The sequence below is a fragment of the Tympanuchus pallidicinctus genome, unplaced genomic scaffold (assembly GCF_026119805.1).
Source record: "Tympanuchus pallidicinctus isolate F22 unplaced genomic scaffold, pur_lepc_1.0 scaffold2, whole genome shotgun sequence".
Classification (NCBI taxonomy): Eukaryota; Metazoa; Chordata; class Aves; order Galliformes; family Phasianidae; genus Tympanuchus; species Tympanuchus pallidicinctus.
The window spans coordinates 21,844,949-21,864,693 of NW_026294721.1; the positions used below are offsets into that span (position 1 = coordinate 21,844,949).

The following is a 19,745-nucleotide window of genomic DNA, read 5'->3' on the forward strand; positions in this document are numbered from 1 at the left end:
GTGAAAATGATGTTTTCTTTTTGGTTTCATTTTAAGACGTTAACCGCAGATTGGCTAACGGTGTTCCACACGTGCCTGCAGATTTCTCCGCTCCGGTGAAGTGTTTTGGACCAATGCCAGGTTCAAGCACTGTCAAGGGCTAACCATCTGAGCACCATCAATACTCAGCTGCTTTTATAGTTTCTGGAAAGTTTATACATCCTCTGAATTTTACCTAAAGGTGTGTTGGAATGATGTGTTTTGTAGTTTTTGGACAGGCGATGCAAGTTGGCTTCTTCATGTTTCTCTCTGTGGTTTTAACAGCAAGTTTTTCAGCAGTCTTCCAAAAACATGTGACCTCAGATGCCAAAGCTAGTGACTTTAAAGAGAAATTTGGAAGTGTGCTCTATGCCCCTAGATCTTCGAAAATCCCATGCAGGATGTCAGGAGTTTCGGAGAATTAACTGACCTGAATCATATGTATGCACTATTTTCTTTCCCTGGTAAGGCAGATTTGTCAATGAAGTGGGTAAAAGCTGTCTTTGCACACCAGAAGGATTAAACTTGTGCAGAAGAACTGAGTGGATATTGAAATTTATGAAAGAGATCTCTTGAGACACTTAGCCAAAGCACTTCAGCAACTGTTTTTTCTATACTACAAAAGGAGCAAGAGCATGGAGTTTGTTTTCAGTAGTATGGTTGAGGTAACATTCTGTAAGTCAACTGTAGGTAGCTTACGACAGCTTTGAAGCTTACTTATGCAAGTACTGCTGTATATCTCACAGGTGTAAGTAATCTTCAACTTCAGCAGCTAAAGAGTGAAAGAGCATAAGGGAACTGATCTTGTTTATTGTAGTTGCGTGTCTTTGCTGAGGAATGAATGGCTTTGAGAGTAGGGAAGTAGTTGTTATCGTTGATCAAATGTGTAAACTCAGGAGCAGCATTGTGTCCACCTCTCTGTATGGAAGGGCTGCCTCTTATACAAGGTCTCACTCTCCAGTGTTCAACAGAAGTCACCTCACAATGCCCTTTAGTAGATAAAATTCTACTAGGCTACAAAGCATTACCAAGATAGCTTCCACTTTGGCCTTGCTAATGATGAACAGTTTGAGGCCAGCAATAAAAACATGCTCCTTGCTGCTTCTGAGTTCACTGTATGAACTCAGAAACTTGGCAATATAACACTGAGAACTCTTAATGCATTTTTGAAAAGAACAAACTTTGGCCTCTAATTTTTTATCTCTTGCTTTGTGGAGCATTGCTAGTAAACTTACCACAGGCAGTGTCTCCCTTAACCTCGTTTGTCTCAGCTGACCTCAACAAGTAAATGAAAATTGTATCTCAACATCTCTAAGAAGCTGCTGAAGGCAAGAAAGGAATTCTAGGTGTTTCAGGTTTCTGAAGATATAAGAAGTCATTACCTTTAGCCCAGTTTATCTGATTTGTTACTCAGAAGTTTTAGGAAGAAGCTAAACTTGTCTCAGCTTACCCCCGTGGAATGGCACTAATTGGTAATGCCATTGGCTGACAGCTCTGCTGGATGTTTATGGGTGATGCTTGTCTGAGCTTGGAGTAGTGCTAACTTTCATGTGTTTTTTTTCAATGTTCTTGTTTATTATCGTGTTTTAAGATGAGACCTGAAAGTGAGCCTGGGTCCTGAGGGAACACAGCAGCAAGAAGGCTGGGAACTAATGTCAACAGGTGGAATCTGTCAATGTGCCAGGACTCTCCCAAATCCTGCTCCGGGCAAGCTTTTTGTACATAAAAATGGAGGGGAGGAGAGGTTGGCTCCATGGCAGAGTCCAGTCTGATAACAGTTGGACTAGCCATGTGCAAAATGACCTAGGGGACATCTTTGTCTGTCTGCAGCAGGTTGCTGGAGCCTTATGTGCAGTAATGCCCGGCCTCGCTCCAGTTAGTTGCAAAGTCTGTGGCCTACACTTGTTCAGTGCAGGTTCCTGTTTCAGCAGAGCAGTAACAGAAATCTTTCCCTCTTTTGTGTGCTCCTTAAAGGGATATTTCAAAACCTGTAGTGGCATTCACAAGCTGTTTGTGGCATTTCCCTTCTGTGCTGACAAACCCTAGACTAATAAATCTCTCCCAGCTGTGGTTCTGGCAATTAGCACACTACCGAGATGTCAGTGCTTGAGGTACTACTGTAGCAATCTACTGCAAAGTCTGGCAGACATCGTTATGCTGGTTATAAATCACTCATTCACATCTGAAGGAACTGGGGCTGTTTAGTCTGAGGATAAGGAGGCTGAGAGGAGACCTTGTTGCTCTCTTCAAATACGTGAAAGGTGATTACAGTGAGAGCAGGGTTGGTATCTTCTCACTGATGACAGGTGACAGGACGAGAGGAAATGGCCTCAAGTTGTGCCAGGGGAGGTTTAGGTTGGATATCAGGAAAAACTTTTTTACAGAAAGGATTGTTAAGCACTGGAAAAGGCTCCCCAGGGAGGTGGTTGAATCAGCATCCCTGGATGTGTTTAAAAACCATTTGGATGTGGTGCTCAGGGACGTGATTTAGCAGAGGGTTGTTAAAGTTGGGGTAGTGTGGTTAGGTCGTGGTTGGACTTAATGATCTTTAAAGTCTTTTCCAACCTGAGCGATCCTATGATTCTATGATCTAGCAACCATGCACATATTTCAGTACATGAAAACTAATATAACTGTGCCTTGCCATCAACATGGGCTTTCGGGAGGGCATTGTGCTCTGGCATTCTAATTAATGGGAAGCATCACACTCAAGTTAGCCACAGGCACCTGAAGACTCTTGTGCCTGATTCCCTGGTAGTGTTTGCATGGTTGCTGGCATCTAGATCTGGCTTCATTATGATACTTTTAAAGCTTGTTGCACTCAGTTCAAGAGCATATTTAACAATGCAGGATGCCATAAAGTTACACGCTGACAGATGGGAATAACACAAGTTCTTCCTTCTTTCTGGATTTGAAAGCCCACTTGTACAGTTTCCCTGACAGTACCAGCTCTGATTGCTCACCCAGCTGTGCTCAGAAGCCAATGACTACCACTTCTGTTTCTCTGAAATGATTTATTTCATGGCTTTGTAGCAAAGCTGTCTGACATCAGTGCAGATGGTGACTTCAGCAAGGGGCATCAACACAGATAGGAGATGCAATTCAAACTGTTCTTTCTTTATGTATTAAAATGTTACATGCAAAGACTGAGGAGCTTCCTGGCTGCACTCTGCATGAATAGGTAAATGTTCCATGCTGGGGACATGACAGGAAACAATTTGATGGAGGAATACAGCATCAACAGCAGCAAATACCCCTTGAAATCTCGATTTCTTCTCAGGCACACATTCTTTTTCTTTTAGTTGGTTGGTTTATCCTATTTTGTTACTGTTACATAGTTTTGATGTTACAGTTTGACCCAGGTATCATAAGAAGCTAGAATTACCTCAACAGTAAATTAGTTTGTTATTTAGGGCTGAGTGTTGCTATGCTGCATGTTCAGGCATCAGAATGAAAGTTAACTGCAACAGAAAAAGTATATGCTATCTTCCTTCACTTGTTGTACTGATATTTTAGTATCTCTCCTTGTCCTGTCCTTCTGCTGCAAGTTTTTTCCTTTCACGTTCAGAAGTTAAAGAGGATGTGAGGTTTGAAAAATCCAAGTTATTTATTTGCCTTAATATGACTAGCAAAGGGTGAAAGTTCCTAGTAAGTAGAGAAATATAACAGGAAGCATTTATTGATAAGCAATTAACATCATATTTTCTCTCAAGCTTTCTCTGGAATCAAGCCATATGAGGAGTCCAGCCACAGTGTAAGTTTATATCAGTGTTAATGAGATTCTAATGTCAGGAGTAGGACCAAAAGGTGAAGTTCTAATGAGTAGCAACAGTTGGGATGTGGACTGTAGACAAAGGGCCTTAAACTCAAAACAAATCCAGATTCATATATCTGCACCAGTGATTTGTCTTTGCAGTTAAGTTAAGCAGTGTCATGCTAAGAGGTATTAATGTAGATTCTATATGTAGAACAGATTATCTGCGTGTCTGCTTTGTCTGAGTACAAATCAATTTATAGCAGTAAATGCAGCCGTAGTAAGTCTGATTTTTCTCAAATGTGAAAGTGCTAACACATATTTAACTTTATACCTTGAAAAGCATTAATGCATAAAAGTGAAGGAGTAATAAACATACATGATCAAACATAGGTGCCACTTGTATGTGCAATTCTGGATACCATTTTATGAGCATTTTCCCACAGTTTTTTCTTTTTTCTTTTTTCTTTTTTCTTTTTTTTTCCAAGGCATTTATTTTGTAGATTAGTACATAGTGTTATGTAGCTTAGTAAAATGTGCAGAAACAATGTTTATTGTTTTTAGTTAGCACTATGACTCTGTAACCTCTACTCTCTTTTGTGAAAGAACAAATATAGAGGTAGTTTATTGCTCTTAGTCTTGGTAAAATTGGTAACAAACAGTGATGGAGGGAAAAATTTTATCCTTTTTCTTGTGCAAGCAAAAGTCCAGGAAGGGCCCTTACTTTCAATTGTGCATGCTCTTAAAAAAAAGCCTGCAATCTTTTTTGTACTTTTAAATTTGAGGGAAAAAAAAAAAAGAGAGAGAGAGAAAGAAGTTAGTAATATACATAGATTATTTGAAATTAAAGAAAAAAGTGAAGTGTGATTATAAATGTGCATGAGCTGAAAGTGATTGTGATTAAGATTTACTTAATGGAATTTATCATTTACTCTGTCATGAGAATAATTTTCTTCTATAAATAAGAAATCTCCTTGGCTTGTGTTCTTTATGTCTCTGGTGATGAATGAGCTATTTATTCTCGGAGAGCAGACTTTCTTAAGGCTTGCATCATGGCTATCATGCATCTGACCAAGCTTTGGGCTGGCATGAATGCTGTTTTCACTAAGAGCTGGATACGTGCCAGATCAGTGCAAGTGTAACGCTATGGAATAGAAAAACTTCGTTTCTGAGTCAATGTGGTGTTAGGTATGGAACTTTATTTCAGAGCAGCTTTAGTTGAAAGTATGGCATTTCGTTTTGGCTCTTGAAAAATCGGACTCTTCTTGCAAGCTAATGTCTTTTATTTAAAATTACCACTTATGGAGACCTGGGGAAAATAAGTACGCAGTTACTTTTGTAGATTGTAAGATTTTGGTATGTTGTTTTACTTATCTGTCACTGGTAAGAGCCCGACATCAATTCAGCACTCAGCTGTACAGTGTACAGTGCAGATACGTATGTTTAATTAAATTTTGTTTGAATTTGCTATTCCTGGAAGCCAAGAAGGTATTTGAGTTTCACAAGCGTACTTGAAATTTTGGATGTGTCCCATGCCTTAAGGTAAGAAGGGATTGGTGTTCTCCTGCAGTTTTCAGGCTATTGTAAAGCCAAAACATAATCAGCATTGTGTATTTGGCATGGCTCCAATTTAGAGAAACGGGCCCCAAGGCTCATTAAACATTGAGATTTTGGTTCATGTGAGGACATCTGAAGCAGTTTTATATGGACCCGAGGTTTTTCATCTGTAAGTTTTACTGCAACATTAAGATGATGAGCTACTTATTAGTATAGCTTAGTTTGAGGGGTTAAGGGTGATGGAAACCATAATGTTTAGCTGTGTGCATGAGAAGGAAAGATACTGTTTGCATGAGATACTCGAGTGCTATTAAAATGGCCTGTCTTTGTAATTATGTTGAAAAAAAAAATGCATCTCAGCAGACTAAATAGTGGGGTTTTTCCAGTGCAAGTTTGTGATTGACAGAGCAGAAGGCTCTGGAACACTGATCCATTCAAACTGAGTTTTGCTGAAGTGCAAAGCAAGGTAATCCTGTGAGAGGTTTCAGCTTTCCAAGAGTGTATGCTTAAAAGCTTGTTTTGAATAAATGCTTTGAGAAATTATCCATTCTTGTTGCTATCTTGTAAAATTGAGAGTTGTAAATGTGTAGGTATATGAGATGTTCTACGTGTCATTCATTGTGGTCGTAGGTTCTGTATAAATAGTCCTTTTAAAGGCACAATCTTCCCTGTTGCCTTCTTGAGCTGCTTTGCAAGACCTCTGTCTTATTCCTATTTCTAGTTGGCAGAGTATAGCCTGTGTTATGCTGTGTTTGGCTTGACTTTTCTTAGTCCTACTGGTTTCGTAGTTATTTATTCTCTTTTCACTTATCAGACTGGACTGTGAGGCCCTTATATGACAAAGGCAGTTCTGTCTTGCATGTTAAAAAAGCACCTTGTTCATCTGACGCTAAATAAATAATAACAGGGACATCATTAGCAATCACTCAAGAATGTTTTCCCCAAAATATTTTTGTGACCTCAAGAACGACTCTGTATTTTGAAACTTCTTTGCTGCTTCCTTTGCAACAAAATCTTGTGACTTTTTTGTTGTCTGCACTGTATCAATGTGTTTTGTTCATATTTAAGATCAACAGTGTGTTTTCTTCATCTTTTCAACTATTTTGGGCATGTTGGAGGCGCCACTTATAGCACAGGCTTAAAATCTGTAGATACTAAAACTGTCTGCACTAGTAATTGTCAAGAGCTGAAAAGCTGTTTGTTAAAATATACATTTGTAAAACTTAATTTTAAATAGAGAATTGTCTCCTTGAAAGTTTACTGTGAATAGGATTTAGTTGATAGGATTTCCTGAACTCTCAAATATGAAATACCTTTTTGCTTTAAGTGTAGGTCATTAGTCAGCTTTTCTTTTTAGGAATATGATCTGCAGTTTGAGCTAAGAACTCTGTTGGATACATACCCATCCAGCCTGGATTCATCTGTGAACCACACATCATTTCAACCTTTCATTTTTCCATTTCTGAAGCTTATTCTCCGAAATTTTTCCTCTTAGAAGCTAAGTCTTCTTGGAGGCTGGATTTGGCAGCCATCCTTTGAATATTTTCTTAACTGACGCTTTCTTGCAAGAATTTCATGTGCAGTTGTCTTGGTGCTTTTCAGATCTTTTTAGATCTTTTATCAGCTGTTGCCTGAAACGCCTTCTTTTCCTGGCAGAAGCCTTTCAAATTCTTAACCAGTGATAAACAACCCCAGGAAGGTCTCATAGGTTAGTCACACAGCGGCTAGTACTGATTTCAGCCTGTCTGTCCTACTGCAGAGATACCTTATCTCCTGGAATTTCAAGCCTTGGGGACGGTACCAAATAGAGCAATTGATTCTCCACATACGTACCAGAGCTGTTTTTCACAAGGGGAAGGAAGTGACCTACCTTCTCCCTATAAGAGTGGGAGAGGATCAACTTTCCATTGCCTCTGTGCCCTGATATTTTCATAAGGTAAGGCTGTTCCTATGCAGTCTTAGCAAGCTGCACCTAAGAGCTGACCACTAAAGGATCTAAGTCAGTGCCTGGTTGAGAGAAGGGGTGGATGGGATGGATGTGTGAATGTTGTGTTGAAAGTGGAAAGAGAACTTTAAGGAGAGAAGTGAAAAACAGGGCTGACTTGTCTCAGGACAAGTGCATAAATGCCAGAAAAGCTGGACAGAAATCCTAGCTGAGAGTTTGAAGGACCTTGGTAATGAGTTAGGTGTGTGCATGCAGGGACTGCTGTTTTACAAAGGGAACCTGTAGAGCTTTGGTTTTACCCTGTGTTGGATTGCTGTTTTGGGGGGGTTTGGTGGGATTTTATTTTTTTTTCCATCATATTATATTTGAATTCTTTTCAAGAACTATTCTGCCTCATGTATTTTCATTTTGCTATGTTTTTTCTTCTTTTACTTTAAAATGTTCCTTGAGATTTCCTTGTCATTTGTTCCTTTTGGTTATGTCAGAGAAGTACAGGATATATCAGAAACCAGAATTCCCTCAGAAGGAAAAGTATGTTCTTTCTTTTTCTCTTCATATCAATAGCTTTTAGCAACAGTAGTAGTTAAGACTCCAAAACGTTTACTTTGTGAAGCAAGTTGCCTGTTGCAAGTTTTTTTGAAGTCCTTCATAACCTTGTTTTGACAGTCATCTCCAATATGCTCGTGGGTCATTAAACCCCAGCAACCAAAAAAGGTCAAACTTAGGGAAGGTACCTATGATCTCCTTTTGAGAACAGCACTGAAGGGCACTGTTTCATAGTGTCTATTCCCTCACAATTTCGTATCAGACCTTAAGTTAGCAGTGTCTTACTGGAGGGGAAGGGAAAAAGGAAGAGTCACGGAAGACTTAAAAATAACCTTTTTTTTTCTTTTTTTTTTGCTTTTTCTTTTTTCTTTTCTCAAGACAACATAGGACTTGTCCTACTTGCATCTGGTTTTCTAGATTCTTGGTTACAGGAATATGAAATATATGAATATAGTACCAATACATTAACAAAAAATAAAAATCCAACTTCTATGCTTCAACTCTGACAATTTAAACAGTAGTTTACCAACTTCTACATAGCAGAATGCAGTACGTGGTGATGTAAAGATTTTGTTGTGTCTTTAGAGGATGAAAATCTGCTTGTGGGTTTTCTTTGTTTGAAGAACTCAACTGTACAAAAACCTGAACTAATAGATGTGTGCTTGAGAAAACCTGAGCTTGGAACTTGTGGACCTTTCTTTATCTTTGAGGAAGAACAGGAGGGTTGACATTTACCTTAAGAGCAAACTGCATGTCTGCCTTTGATACCCTCACAGGGATGAAAATACCTGAACTTTGATAATTTTTACTGCACAAGGAAAAGGACTGCTTCCTTGGAAGAGAAAGTGGGAGACAGGGTAAGTAAGAGCTAAGAGGTTCTCAGAGAAACAGGTGGTCATTCAGAGTCTGAGTACGATTTGGTATCTGTCTCAAAACTTCTCTCTAACTCTGCCAGCAGGGACCTTGGTGACTTCAATAAACTGATCACCATTGCTGATCTGGACATACTAACCAGATGTCTGAGGCAGAGGGTTGTATGTGTGTCATCAGTTTTTGTTCAGCTGGTGCTTTCAAGCTTTTTCCTGCTGCAAGAACAAGTGAGTGGCCAAGTCATTGGAAAGAAAAAAGTTAGAGGAGGCTTTCATATTGTGAAAAATAGACGACACACTTTTTAGTCTCAGTTTTTGTCACATGCTGGCAAAAGTGATGGAACTAACTTGTCTAACCTGACTGCAAGACAGAATCTTAGCACTTTGAGTTATGTTGATTTCCTGCCCTGTGACCTGAAAATGATAGGGTTAACTTGTGTAATAGAGGTAAACTTGTGAAAATAAAGCATAGAATACTGTGTATGTGATACACCAGATGTGGAAACTGATGGATTCTACCTTGTTCCTACAACATTTGTTCTGACAGAAGACTATGAAGTTGTTTTGTTTCTTTTGGGGGTTAAGGAAGGATGTTATCTCATAAGATTTTCAGATGACCCATGTGGCTGGACAACAGATGCTGGAATTGTTCCCCTATCTGTAGATGCCTGCAGTGCAATCATCTAGCCTTGCTGTGCAGTTAAGTGCAGAAAAAATACCTGCTTCTGGTTACAGTCATGTCATTTCATTCCGGATGCCTGCAGTCCATTAGCTAGAGCAGTGCTTTGCCAGGTAGCATTTGCCAAGGTTTCTGAGTGGTTCTAGTGGATTTTTTATGACATCTTATTTGAGTGGAAGGGAAAGTACTGCAAATGGCAAATATTTATAAGCAAATCAGATCACGCTGTTGTGGTCAGGGCTATGGCTGGGAGAGTGACAATGCCAAGAGCCGTAGCTGTAGAGGTCGTGCAAATAGAGCCAATGTAGTGGGGTTGTAGGAAGGGTTAGGCAGCAAAAATTCACTCTTCCATGAATTTGTTCCCTGGGGGTCATGTCTTCGACTCTGAATGCACCTAGGGATAGGACTGGGAGCATCACAAAGCCTGGAGCTGCTGCTATGGCAGGGCTGGAAAGGGGCTGCTGTAGGAAGGTCTGGATCAGAAAGCATTTTCCCAACAGCAAGATTTGCCCCTGGGTCAGACTTGCTTAGGCCAAGTCTGCAGTGCAGCATCGATGGGTATTTTGTTGGCTCTGTATTTTCACAGAAACCTGCTGGAGTTGATAGAATTTTACGTATCAAGACAGATGCTCTATATGAGTCCAAAGAGCACAGAAAAAATTAGTTTGTGTGTGTTGGCTTGTGCAGGAAGTGGTATGTTTGGTAGCTCTCTTGGAGAAATGAGCAGAGAGCATCTATGGGACTGAAGGCTGACACTGTGACATTGTGTAAACTGCTCAGCTTCTCAGCCAGGCTGGTGGCTGGGCAAGCTGGCGACACTCAGTACTTTGGCATCGGGACTGTTGCTCTAGATGAGGCAATAATTTAGAAGCAGCCAGACTGCTCTGGAAGAAATCTGCCTTTGGCACATTCTGCAGTGGGCCAGTCCTGGAGGTTTTAGTGCCAGACCATTTAGAGATGTTTCCAACAGGAGGTAAACATTTTAATAATAGAGACCTTTCTTCCTCAGGCTTTTCCATCCTGCCCTGGCCCATTTCCTCCCACTTCAGACTCCGAATGGTGATCTAAAGTGTTGTTTATTCCCTACTCTTTTCCTTCCTCTTGTCTTACCCCTCCCCCATATCTCACAGAGAACCCTGTACACACTAGTCTGAAAGTTTGCTGGGAACAAGCTTTGGCTTTGAGGTTTCCATTAAGACCTCTTTATTTTACTTTCTATTGTTGTTTATGGCATTTGATGTGCTCTTGCAGTATGTGTTATTGTGCCTGGTATATTCACATATTAGTAATAAAGAAAATTGGATACTTTTGTTAATATATAATTTTTTCCTTGGGACAGAATAGCCGCTGTAGATTGAAGTCTCAACAGAAGTAGAGTATTCAGAAAGTGCCGTGAAGAAAAAGAAATCTCACATTGCTTGTTGCAGCAGCTGAATGAAAAATATTGGTTTATAGGACTGCTGCTTTGCAAGTCTGAAAAATAAGTTTGTGCATTTGGGGAAAACAAAGTAATTTTTGTTTGTCCTCTCTGCAATAAAATTACAATCATAGGAAAAGAAATGTATTATTATTTCTATGCTATTCTATGTACCTAGGGGTAAAAAAAAAAAAAAAAAAAAAAAAAATTGTTGGGTTTTTGATATGAAGTATATTCTTTCATCATTTGTTTTCTAGGATGTGAGAATTCTAGATTTTATCATAAGCAAAAGTCGGGAGTAGTACAGCAGTTTTTATGAAGTTGAGTTAAAGTTTCTAACTGCAAAAAGATTTAAAAAATAAAATAAAAATTGCTCCCCCACCTCAGCTCATCTGAATGCCATTTACGTTGTGTTCTTTGCCACTCATGGTTATAGTAGGCTGCTGGAAAAGATGGTTCCTGAATGGTTCCTGAACCACTGTCAGCACACTGGGAGATTTCTTCTGTTTCATTGTGGGTACTCTGATCTGTAGAGTTTTAAACATAGTCCTTGATGTTGATCTCTTTCAAGATCTTGAATTTGAAGTGATTATCTTGATCTGATGATTTTCTTCTCAATGGTTGGGATGGAATTTTCATCCTTTAGATAAAAAGCATGAGATTTTCATTTGGGAGAAGAGTGGCAGGGAAACACGGTTTGTAACAAGAGGAGTTTATGATGAAAATGCCTCACCCTGCGGTATGGAAACTGTCAGGCTATTCTTCCTTGGGATACTGAGGGCATTTTTCTTTCTAGCTTTCCTTCATTTCAGTGATGGAACTTCAGATATGTTTGTGCATTTGCAAGAGAAGACAATGGGAAGAATCTCTTCCAGCCATACTGAAATGTTTATATGCTGGGAACAAATATTTGATAATTTGGGTTTTGTGATTTAGCACTCATAAATACTCCTTTCTCATAACAGGTTGCTGAATGCTATAAAGCCAGGATTGGTCAAAAAGATCAATAGACTACCAACCCCCATTGCAGGTTTGGTGAGTATATCAAATGGAGAAAAATCTTTTCCTGCTGTTTTTTTTGCACTTTGATTTCATGACTGTGTGATTTAGGTAGCAATTATTTCTGTAATTCAATTTACTGAAATCTAACAGTGCAGTACTGTGAAGACCTTCCTGTCTTTTTCTACCAGAAGTGGAAAGTACTCAGGAGGAAGGTTGTATTTTTAGAGTAAAATCATCTTGGTTACATGCTCTCTCACTTGCATGTTTTTCAAATGATGATCACAAAAAGATAACTTTTTGGAAAGAAAGGCAGATATATTTGTATATTTTGTCTCATCTGCCTTTTCTTCAGAATGCCACTGTCTGCAGGTAGCATTCATTGCAGGACTATCTAGGGAACCATTTCACGGTGACTTGAAAGACAGAATAAAAGTTGCCCATAATTTGTAAGTGAAAGCAGAGGGCTGCAGAGAAGGTGCTTACAGCCTGTAAGGGTTCTGAATCTGCCCCTTAAGGCACTTCACTTCCAGTTGGTGCTCAGGAGGTTGTCTCAGAGTGGCAAGGTCCTGTGCCCACTGCTAGGAAAGAATGGGGGGTAGGAACAGACGCTGGGTTGAGTAGGATTAGTGTTAGAAATATGGCTGTAATTATTTTTTTAATTTATTTTTTATTTGTATTTTTGCCTGGAGATGTGGCTGGGAATGAAAGATCCTCTTGGACATGTGGAGGGTAACCATCCTCATTTTAGACTAATGATACCTTTGCATACATAGATCCTTTCTGTTTCAACTCTACTGATGTTTTAACTTGGTTGTCTAAGATTCAGAACATATTATTTGTTGATATTTGAGATCCTTTATGAAAAGCACTAAAAAGTTTCAGAACCTTTAAGGCTGGGTCCCTCAACCTGTAGCTTGACAGGCACGTTTCTGCATGAATACTGCATGATGTTTCCTGGTGTGCTTTTCTTTTGTCTCTAAAATCCATCTAGTTCTTTTTCATATTCCATCCCTATTGAAAGGTGTATTTGGGATAAATTGCTGCAAAAGATACCATTAGAGCAATTCTCTTTTCTTTTCCTCCCTTTTATACAAGACTCCATTTTTGTTACAACTGTTCCAAGAGCACGATATTGAGTTTCATTGCTTTTTTTTCCTTGTTCATGATTAAAATCCCAAAGGTAAGTTGGTTGTACGAGGGAGGTCACGGAAAAAGTGATTGTGTTGCATTCTTCTCATTTCTTGAGATAAGTCTAGTGTAAGATGTATGTCTTCAAAGCAGCAGGAAAGTAGTGATTTTCAGACAGCAGATTATTAATTTTAATATTTTTAATTTTAATATTAATTTTTATACAGCAGATTAATTTTATGTTGGAAGGTGACTTTTCTTTTTGACCTTCGTACCCGCATCCTCTAGCTTCACTAATTATTTTGCTGAATATTTTTCCTAGTAAAGTAGTTCTAAATTCTAAATGTTTTCCCTAGTAGTTTTCCCCTAATAAAACAAGCTATTAGAGAAGTTTACTTGTGCCTCTGGCTTTTTGAATGTTACTTATTTTCCTAATGCATGTTTTTACCTGCAATATGTTTTCTTCCAAACACGGATAGCCTTCCAAATGGGGCTTGCTTTTAAACATGTCTTGCCCTGTACCTGCTGACACTTTTTGCCATTTTTACTTAGTGGGGGGTAAGTGGCTGCTTAAATGATCGTGTGCAAATTTTAAATGATTGAGTGTTCTACTCTGTTGAAATGTATTTATGGCATAATGTTTTAAAGTATAGATATCACTACTGTGTTTGAGCATATTGTGTATTCTTTTCTCTCACCTGTACCGTGTCCGTATGCTTGAAAAAAAAATATTGACATTACTTTCTAGAAACAGTTATAGCTCTTAGTTGGCTGCATATGAGGAACATTATTTATTGATGAATTTTCTTTATTATCTTAGCTTCGGTTGACTTGACATGGTATACATTAACTGTTCCAGTTATTTCACCTCAGTATGTGTGATTTACTCCGGTGCTCACAGAAATGCCCTATGAGCATAGCTATTTTATTTGCTTTGAGTAAAGTGTGTGCTTTTAAATTTCTATCCTTCTGCCTTAAAAATCTAGCTTAATCATTCTATTTTAATTTTATCCCAATAGCTGATATAGTATATAGCAGTATAGAGTAAGTATATAGTAGTGGAGGCAATAGATAGATTTTTTTTTTGAGAGAACTGCAGTTAAAGCTTAAGAGTAATTGTAAATTACACACTGTTATTTTTATTTCATCATTAAGCTCCAGAGGCATAAGCAGTCATACATAATGTTGCTTTGCAAAATGTCTGCTCAAATCTAGTTCAGTTCTCCAAGCCCTAGACTATTTTTCTCCTTTGTTATTGTAAGGACAAATGAAGATGTACGCTATATTGAAGGAGAGAGAGTAAACTCTAGGCATGTATTGTAGATATGCTGAAGCATTCGTCTGGGAATATTGTCAGCTGAAAAAAAAATTGCCCATATTTAGTGTTTGAGTGATTTCTTATAATGCTACTGTGAATTCTTATGTGCAACTGGTCTACTGTTGACAGCTTAAATTGTTCAAACTTTTCCTGGTGTTTAAAGCTATATGAATCCATAGTTACTCTGAAAATCTTACCAGTGATTTCCTCATGTGGTTTTAGAAGGAATGGCTTATTTTGCAGACCTTTTGTATACCAGAACAGCAATCATGTTAGCAAAATTTACTGGTTCATAGTGTTGTAGCGTTAGAGCGAGGACCCAAGGATTTGCACACCTCTGTAGTAAGTGCAGGCCATATAAATAGACAAAGATTATCTTTGTCTGGTTGCAAGTCTGAGTCAGGATGTGGATTGTATGCAACATTACATATAAAATTACATATGCTCAGCTTGGCAGGCCTGTTTGTAATTCGCTTTGATCTCCAGAAGCGCCGACTGGTTCTGTTATCACAATAGAGATGATGCATTGCCTTAATGAAATAAAAGATAGAACCAATGGCTTAGTGTTCAGACTTACTGTGAGCAATAAATTTGACGAAATGCTTTCTTATTCCTGCTCATTATCCATTAATCCAGAATGCTAATGCTCCCACCAAAAAGGAAATTCACAAAACATCTAAAACACATATTAAACACGTGTAGGAATAACAGACTTTGCTGAAAGAGCCACGTTACCAGAATAAATTTTCTCATGCTAGAAAGTGATACTTAACATCTATTTTTAGGGCTGTCAACTTTCCAGAAGTATCATTTCATGTATTTAATTGCTGGAAAAGTATTTTGGTCACAGTGACGGTTTATTAGAGTACAATGAATGTGATTACGTTGAAAGTGATTTTTACCAAGCCAGTTGCAGTTGGTTTCATTCACTTGGTAGGACATCCATAGTGGACACAACTTGTTTTTAAGGTTCCTTCCGACAGCAATGTTGTACAACTGTGGAATTGTATAGTCTATGAAAATAATGCATTTGCAGCATTTTAGGTAATTAGGTAAGCACTGCTCTCTAATGCTAACTATCCTTTTGCTTAAAAAAAAATCCTACTTCTTGCTTCCTGTCCCTGAATAATATCACTCTGTGAGAAAAGAAAATGTTTCTGCCTTATCTTTTGTTTGATAGGGTTTAGAAGAGTTTATAGCATTACTTCAGTTCCTTGACCAATCCCCACAGGAGCTGAGACACTTCAGAGACTGTGTGAAAGAGTCTCACATATAATAGAAGGAAGTAGCCAAGACAAAGTTAAAGGGCTAAACTTCAGCTTGTATCTTGGCTCATGTTTCATCACTACTGAATAAAAATCTGTTTACTGTGGTATCCGGTTTTCAGCTTGCGTATGGGCTTCATCCTTGCAATATTTGTATGATTTAGCAATGGAAAAACAAAACAAAACAAAACAAAAAAACAGTCCTGTGAAAATCACCTGCTTGAATAGTTATTGCACAAAGGTGAACGGAATTCTAACTTACTGTTTAGAAAAAGCTTCCTTTGAAAACAAGATTTTTATTTTTATTTTTTTTCCCCAGTGATTCTTTTCCTAGGAAGTTTCTTTTGGCAAAATATTCTCTGGGAAACTTGCTATGAACCTTATTAAGAATAGTTGTCTGTCTGATGGTGCTGGTGATTTGCTTTTATGCTGTCCTGTTGCATAAATCGATGTCATTTGGTGTCTCAACAGTATTTGAGAATTGTATTAGCTTTCAGGAATTTGTACTTTGAATTATGTTCAGAAAATAAGGTTATTTTTCTTCATGCAGATATGAACCTGAAAATACAATTACAAGAGACAGATATACCATAATGTTGTCAAAAATGATTTTAGAAGATAGCGAAATACATGAACTTCTAACTGATGTCTGTTATTTTTTATTAATCTTTCCAACTTGTACTTCAGTGGTGGTGTTTGTTTCCTTAAGGGAAGAATAAGAAGACAATTTTCTTAATTTCTCATTCTCCTTATAGCACCTCCTGGGAAGAGACAACTTCCATTGTAATATCTAAATTTGTAATACATGATAATTTCTGTTTTCTTGTTTTGTACTTTTGTTATCTGCTGGACAAATTCATTTGCTAGTACAGTCGTAAAATACAGAAGTCTTGCTGTGTAAGTTGTGGTACATGAGAAGTAAACAGAAGCAAAATTTCCCAACTGCCTAAAACCAGTAAGTTCTTGGCACTCATATCCCAAAAGCATTTTTGTGAACATTGATGAAGAGCAAAGCATCAAGCATCATAACAAAGCTCTGTGCAAACCATCCTGCTATAGCTTTTTTTGGATCTCTTTGTAGTAGTTAGCTTCTGTTCACCTCCTGTGCCTGCCATCAGTTCTGGTGTCTGAGTGTTTGACTAGAACAATACTTAGGGTCTGGCCAGTGGTTTGGAACAGCACTGTGTGCTTTGGCTCATCATATAACATAATGTAAAACGACACTACATCAATAATGTCCTTGGGAAAGGAAGAAAAAAAGTTTGCATCAGTAATGTCTTTGTAGGCTTATTCCTCCCCTCCCCCAAGTTTTCTACACTTCTCCTTTGAATCAACTTTTCATTTGTTTTTCCACCTACTTGATTTGGTGTCATCTGAGCTGGGCAGATTTTACCTTACGAAGTTCTTGTTTAATGAATTTAGCTGTATGACATAGTGATTTCTAAGTTTTATGAAGAATACAAAGTAAACTAGCAGGTGTTTCTTAACCAAACTGTTTGTTAAACTGGATCTGTGTAGAACAATCCATCTATGGTGATGGTACAGTTAAGTCATAGAAAAAGATGAAAACACCCATCAATTCAGACTTGGCAGCTCTGGGAAGACACAAACCAATAAAAACAAAAACTTTAAACTGAAATTCAACTGCTGGTTTTAGACTTAATTGAAAGCACATATTGCTTCCAATTAACATGCAAATGCTGTCCAGAAAACATTGTTTTCTTCCATTTAGATAAAAAGTTGTGAGTCAAATGCAGAGCATAATGTTGGCATTTTGTTTCACATTTTATGGGTTAAAACGATTTTATTTGCTGTGCTGTTATATTCGGTTCAGAAACTCACTTACTTTTGATGCTGAAAACTAATCATCCATTTGATCCACTGCTGCGCTTGGGTTGAGATTTTGTTGATGACTTCCAAGTTTGGACTTTAATGACTTCAAGAGTACAGATGTAAGAGAGGCTAAAATAATAAGAGGTGAGCCATCAGAAACCAACTAAGCAAAGAAGGAGAGGTGAATTATCCCATCTTATTTATCTGTTTGTGATTAAGCTGAATATAACTGTAAACCCCAGGTTCTAGCAGTTTTCTGTGTTTGTTGTGCCACTCTGTCTGATGAGCTGGCCTGAGGGACCCTTCTGGCCCTAACTACCAGCTAGACTGGATGGCTGGAGGTAGAACCTGGAGTGAGGGGCACCTTGCTCTGCTGGTTTTGAAAAGGAGATTATTCAAGTTTTTCTGTGCTCTGTGTACTGGACTCGCAGACCAGCCTCTCTGCCCTCCTGAAGTCCCCTCCTGTAGATGCTTCTTTGGCAGCCATGTTACAGCACTGGGTAAGCTAAGCTGCCTGTTGGCTGCGATCCCTACTTGCAACTCCAACAAGATTGCCTGTTTCTGCCATGCTTTCTTCCACTGTCCCCTATTAAAAGCTGCAGTCTGTAATACAGCACCCCGAGCACCTCACATGGTTTCTTTGTTGGTTAAGGTGGCACAAGCCAGTGTGTGGAGGTTTGTAGGGCACATGCTGTGCACCACAGCCATAGGCAGGTGCAAACATAGTTGTGTGGTCAAAACCTGTTCCAAAACTAGATGGGTTGGGATTCAAAGGTGCAGCTTAACAGACAGCTTAACCTCTGTCCTGAGCCTGTTAAGCACTGCCACGGGGAATGTCACGACTTGCTTTGGCCAAGTGCTAATAATATGTGTAAGCTCTTTGTGGGAAGGATCATCTGCTGGTCTGTTTTTGTCTAACACCTCACCCCATGAGTTCTGCTCTGCAGCCAGGACTCCTAGACAGTATGTTAATACAAATAATAAATAACACTTACAAAAATACCACAGGCATTCCTGTGTCATTCACAGCCTGTTTTTAGACTGCTCTCCCAACTTCTGTTTTCAAGTTTGGCTTTAATTGATAATTGATATAAAAGATATTAACAATTAACTTTATTCACATTATTCACATTCACAAATAATTTAAAATGTTGGCATGCAATTCAGAAGGAAGGAGAGCTTTTTGTGTATACAGACCTGAGAGGATGGCTGCTGTGAGAGCAGTTCCTTTCTGAATTTTTCTAATGTTTCACATTGATGGTTTTCTTGCTCTGTGAGGGGTTAGCTAACTCCCACACCTCAGAAAAGAGAGTTCATTTGAAACCAAAGGATCTACCTGTTTGGGGCTGTCAGGTGACTTCACAGAGATGTTTATAAGCTATACAAATAAAGACTTTGACTAATGATTGTTTACACTCTTTGTTTTGTTTTGGTTTTTTTGGACACAGTATGTTTAAAAAAGTGAAGGATTCCAAGCATAACACTTGAAAATAGCAAAAACAAGAATACTATGGCTGCTGAAAAACTAATGCTAGGTAGCTGAAATGTGAACTTGCCCTTATGGCACTAAACTAACCTCTACCATAACCTCTACTTTGCATTGATTTGTGTTGGAGGGCAACGGGGGTGGGGGGGGTTGGGGGGGAGGCAGCTGGTTTCCACCAGTAGCTCATTTGCATCTGTGGAAAGTGCAGATCGACTACTGCATTAATCTTGAGATTCAGCTCCTTCTGCAAATTCAGCCATGATTTGTACTGCATTGGTTTGCTGGCTTTAGTCACGTGACTGTTTTAAAAATGACAAATTTTTAAAGAACAAATTTCTAGTATCTTTAAGTACCAGAAGAATGATAGTTTCACCTAATGCCAGGAGATGCTGTCCCTTCTGGCAACCAGATGAACTTCCATGAGCTTAAAGCAGTTGCAAGGCTGTTGCTAAAGAGTTTAAACTTAGATGCAATCCTGAAGTTATTGGTCAGAATCTAAGGACATAGGGACCTGGGAAAGTCTCAGACTGAAATCTCCAGTTTAAAGGTTGTTTGTGGTTAAAACTGTAGTTAGTATTCTTGCTTCCTAATTCTGGAAAGCCTCTCACAGATTGGAGCCTGTAGGTCTGTGCTATAAATACAGTCTTATCCTCAACTGTCTTTTTCAGTGACATGCAGCCTCAGCACTGGGGAGCAGCTAGACCCTGATATTTATTTGTCAGAGTAAGAGCTAACTGTAGTGCAAATAGAGTTGATCAAAATGAAAATATTTGCTGTATTTACTGCTACCCCTCAGTATCTGTGATGTCGTGCTGCCTGCCATGTGATCAGATACATATCCCAAGGAATTTTGATAGCTGATGGCAGTGGCTTTTGGGATAGGTAAAGGAGGGCGCTTTCCAAATAATTCCAACCAGATCAACCCCTC

The 19,745-nt window shown here is 38.7% G+C and overlaps 1 protein-coding gene across 12 annotated transcripts in view; it reads left to right on the plus strand.

Moving 5' to 3' along the window:
- The window catches only part of LIMCH1 (LIM and calponin homology domains 1), a 165,935-nt gene that overhangs the window by 61,559 nt on the left and 84,631 nt on the right, over positions 1-19,745 (plus strand). For all 12 annotated transcript variants that reach the window (XM_052682504.1, XM_052682499.1, XM_052682498.1 and 9 more), the window contains one exon: positions 11,751-11,820. In XM_052682504.1, the coding sequence (XP_052538464.1) occupies positions 11,751-11,820 (70 nt within the window). The remainder of the gene's footprint in view (positions 1-11,750; positions 11,821-19,745) is intronic.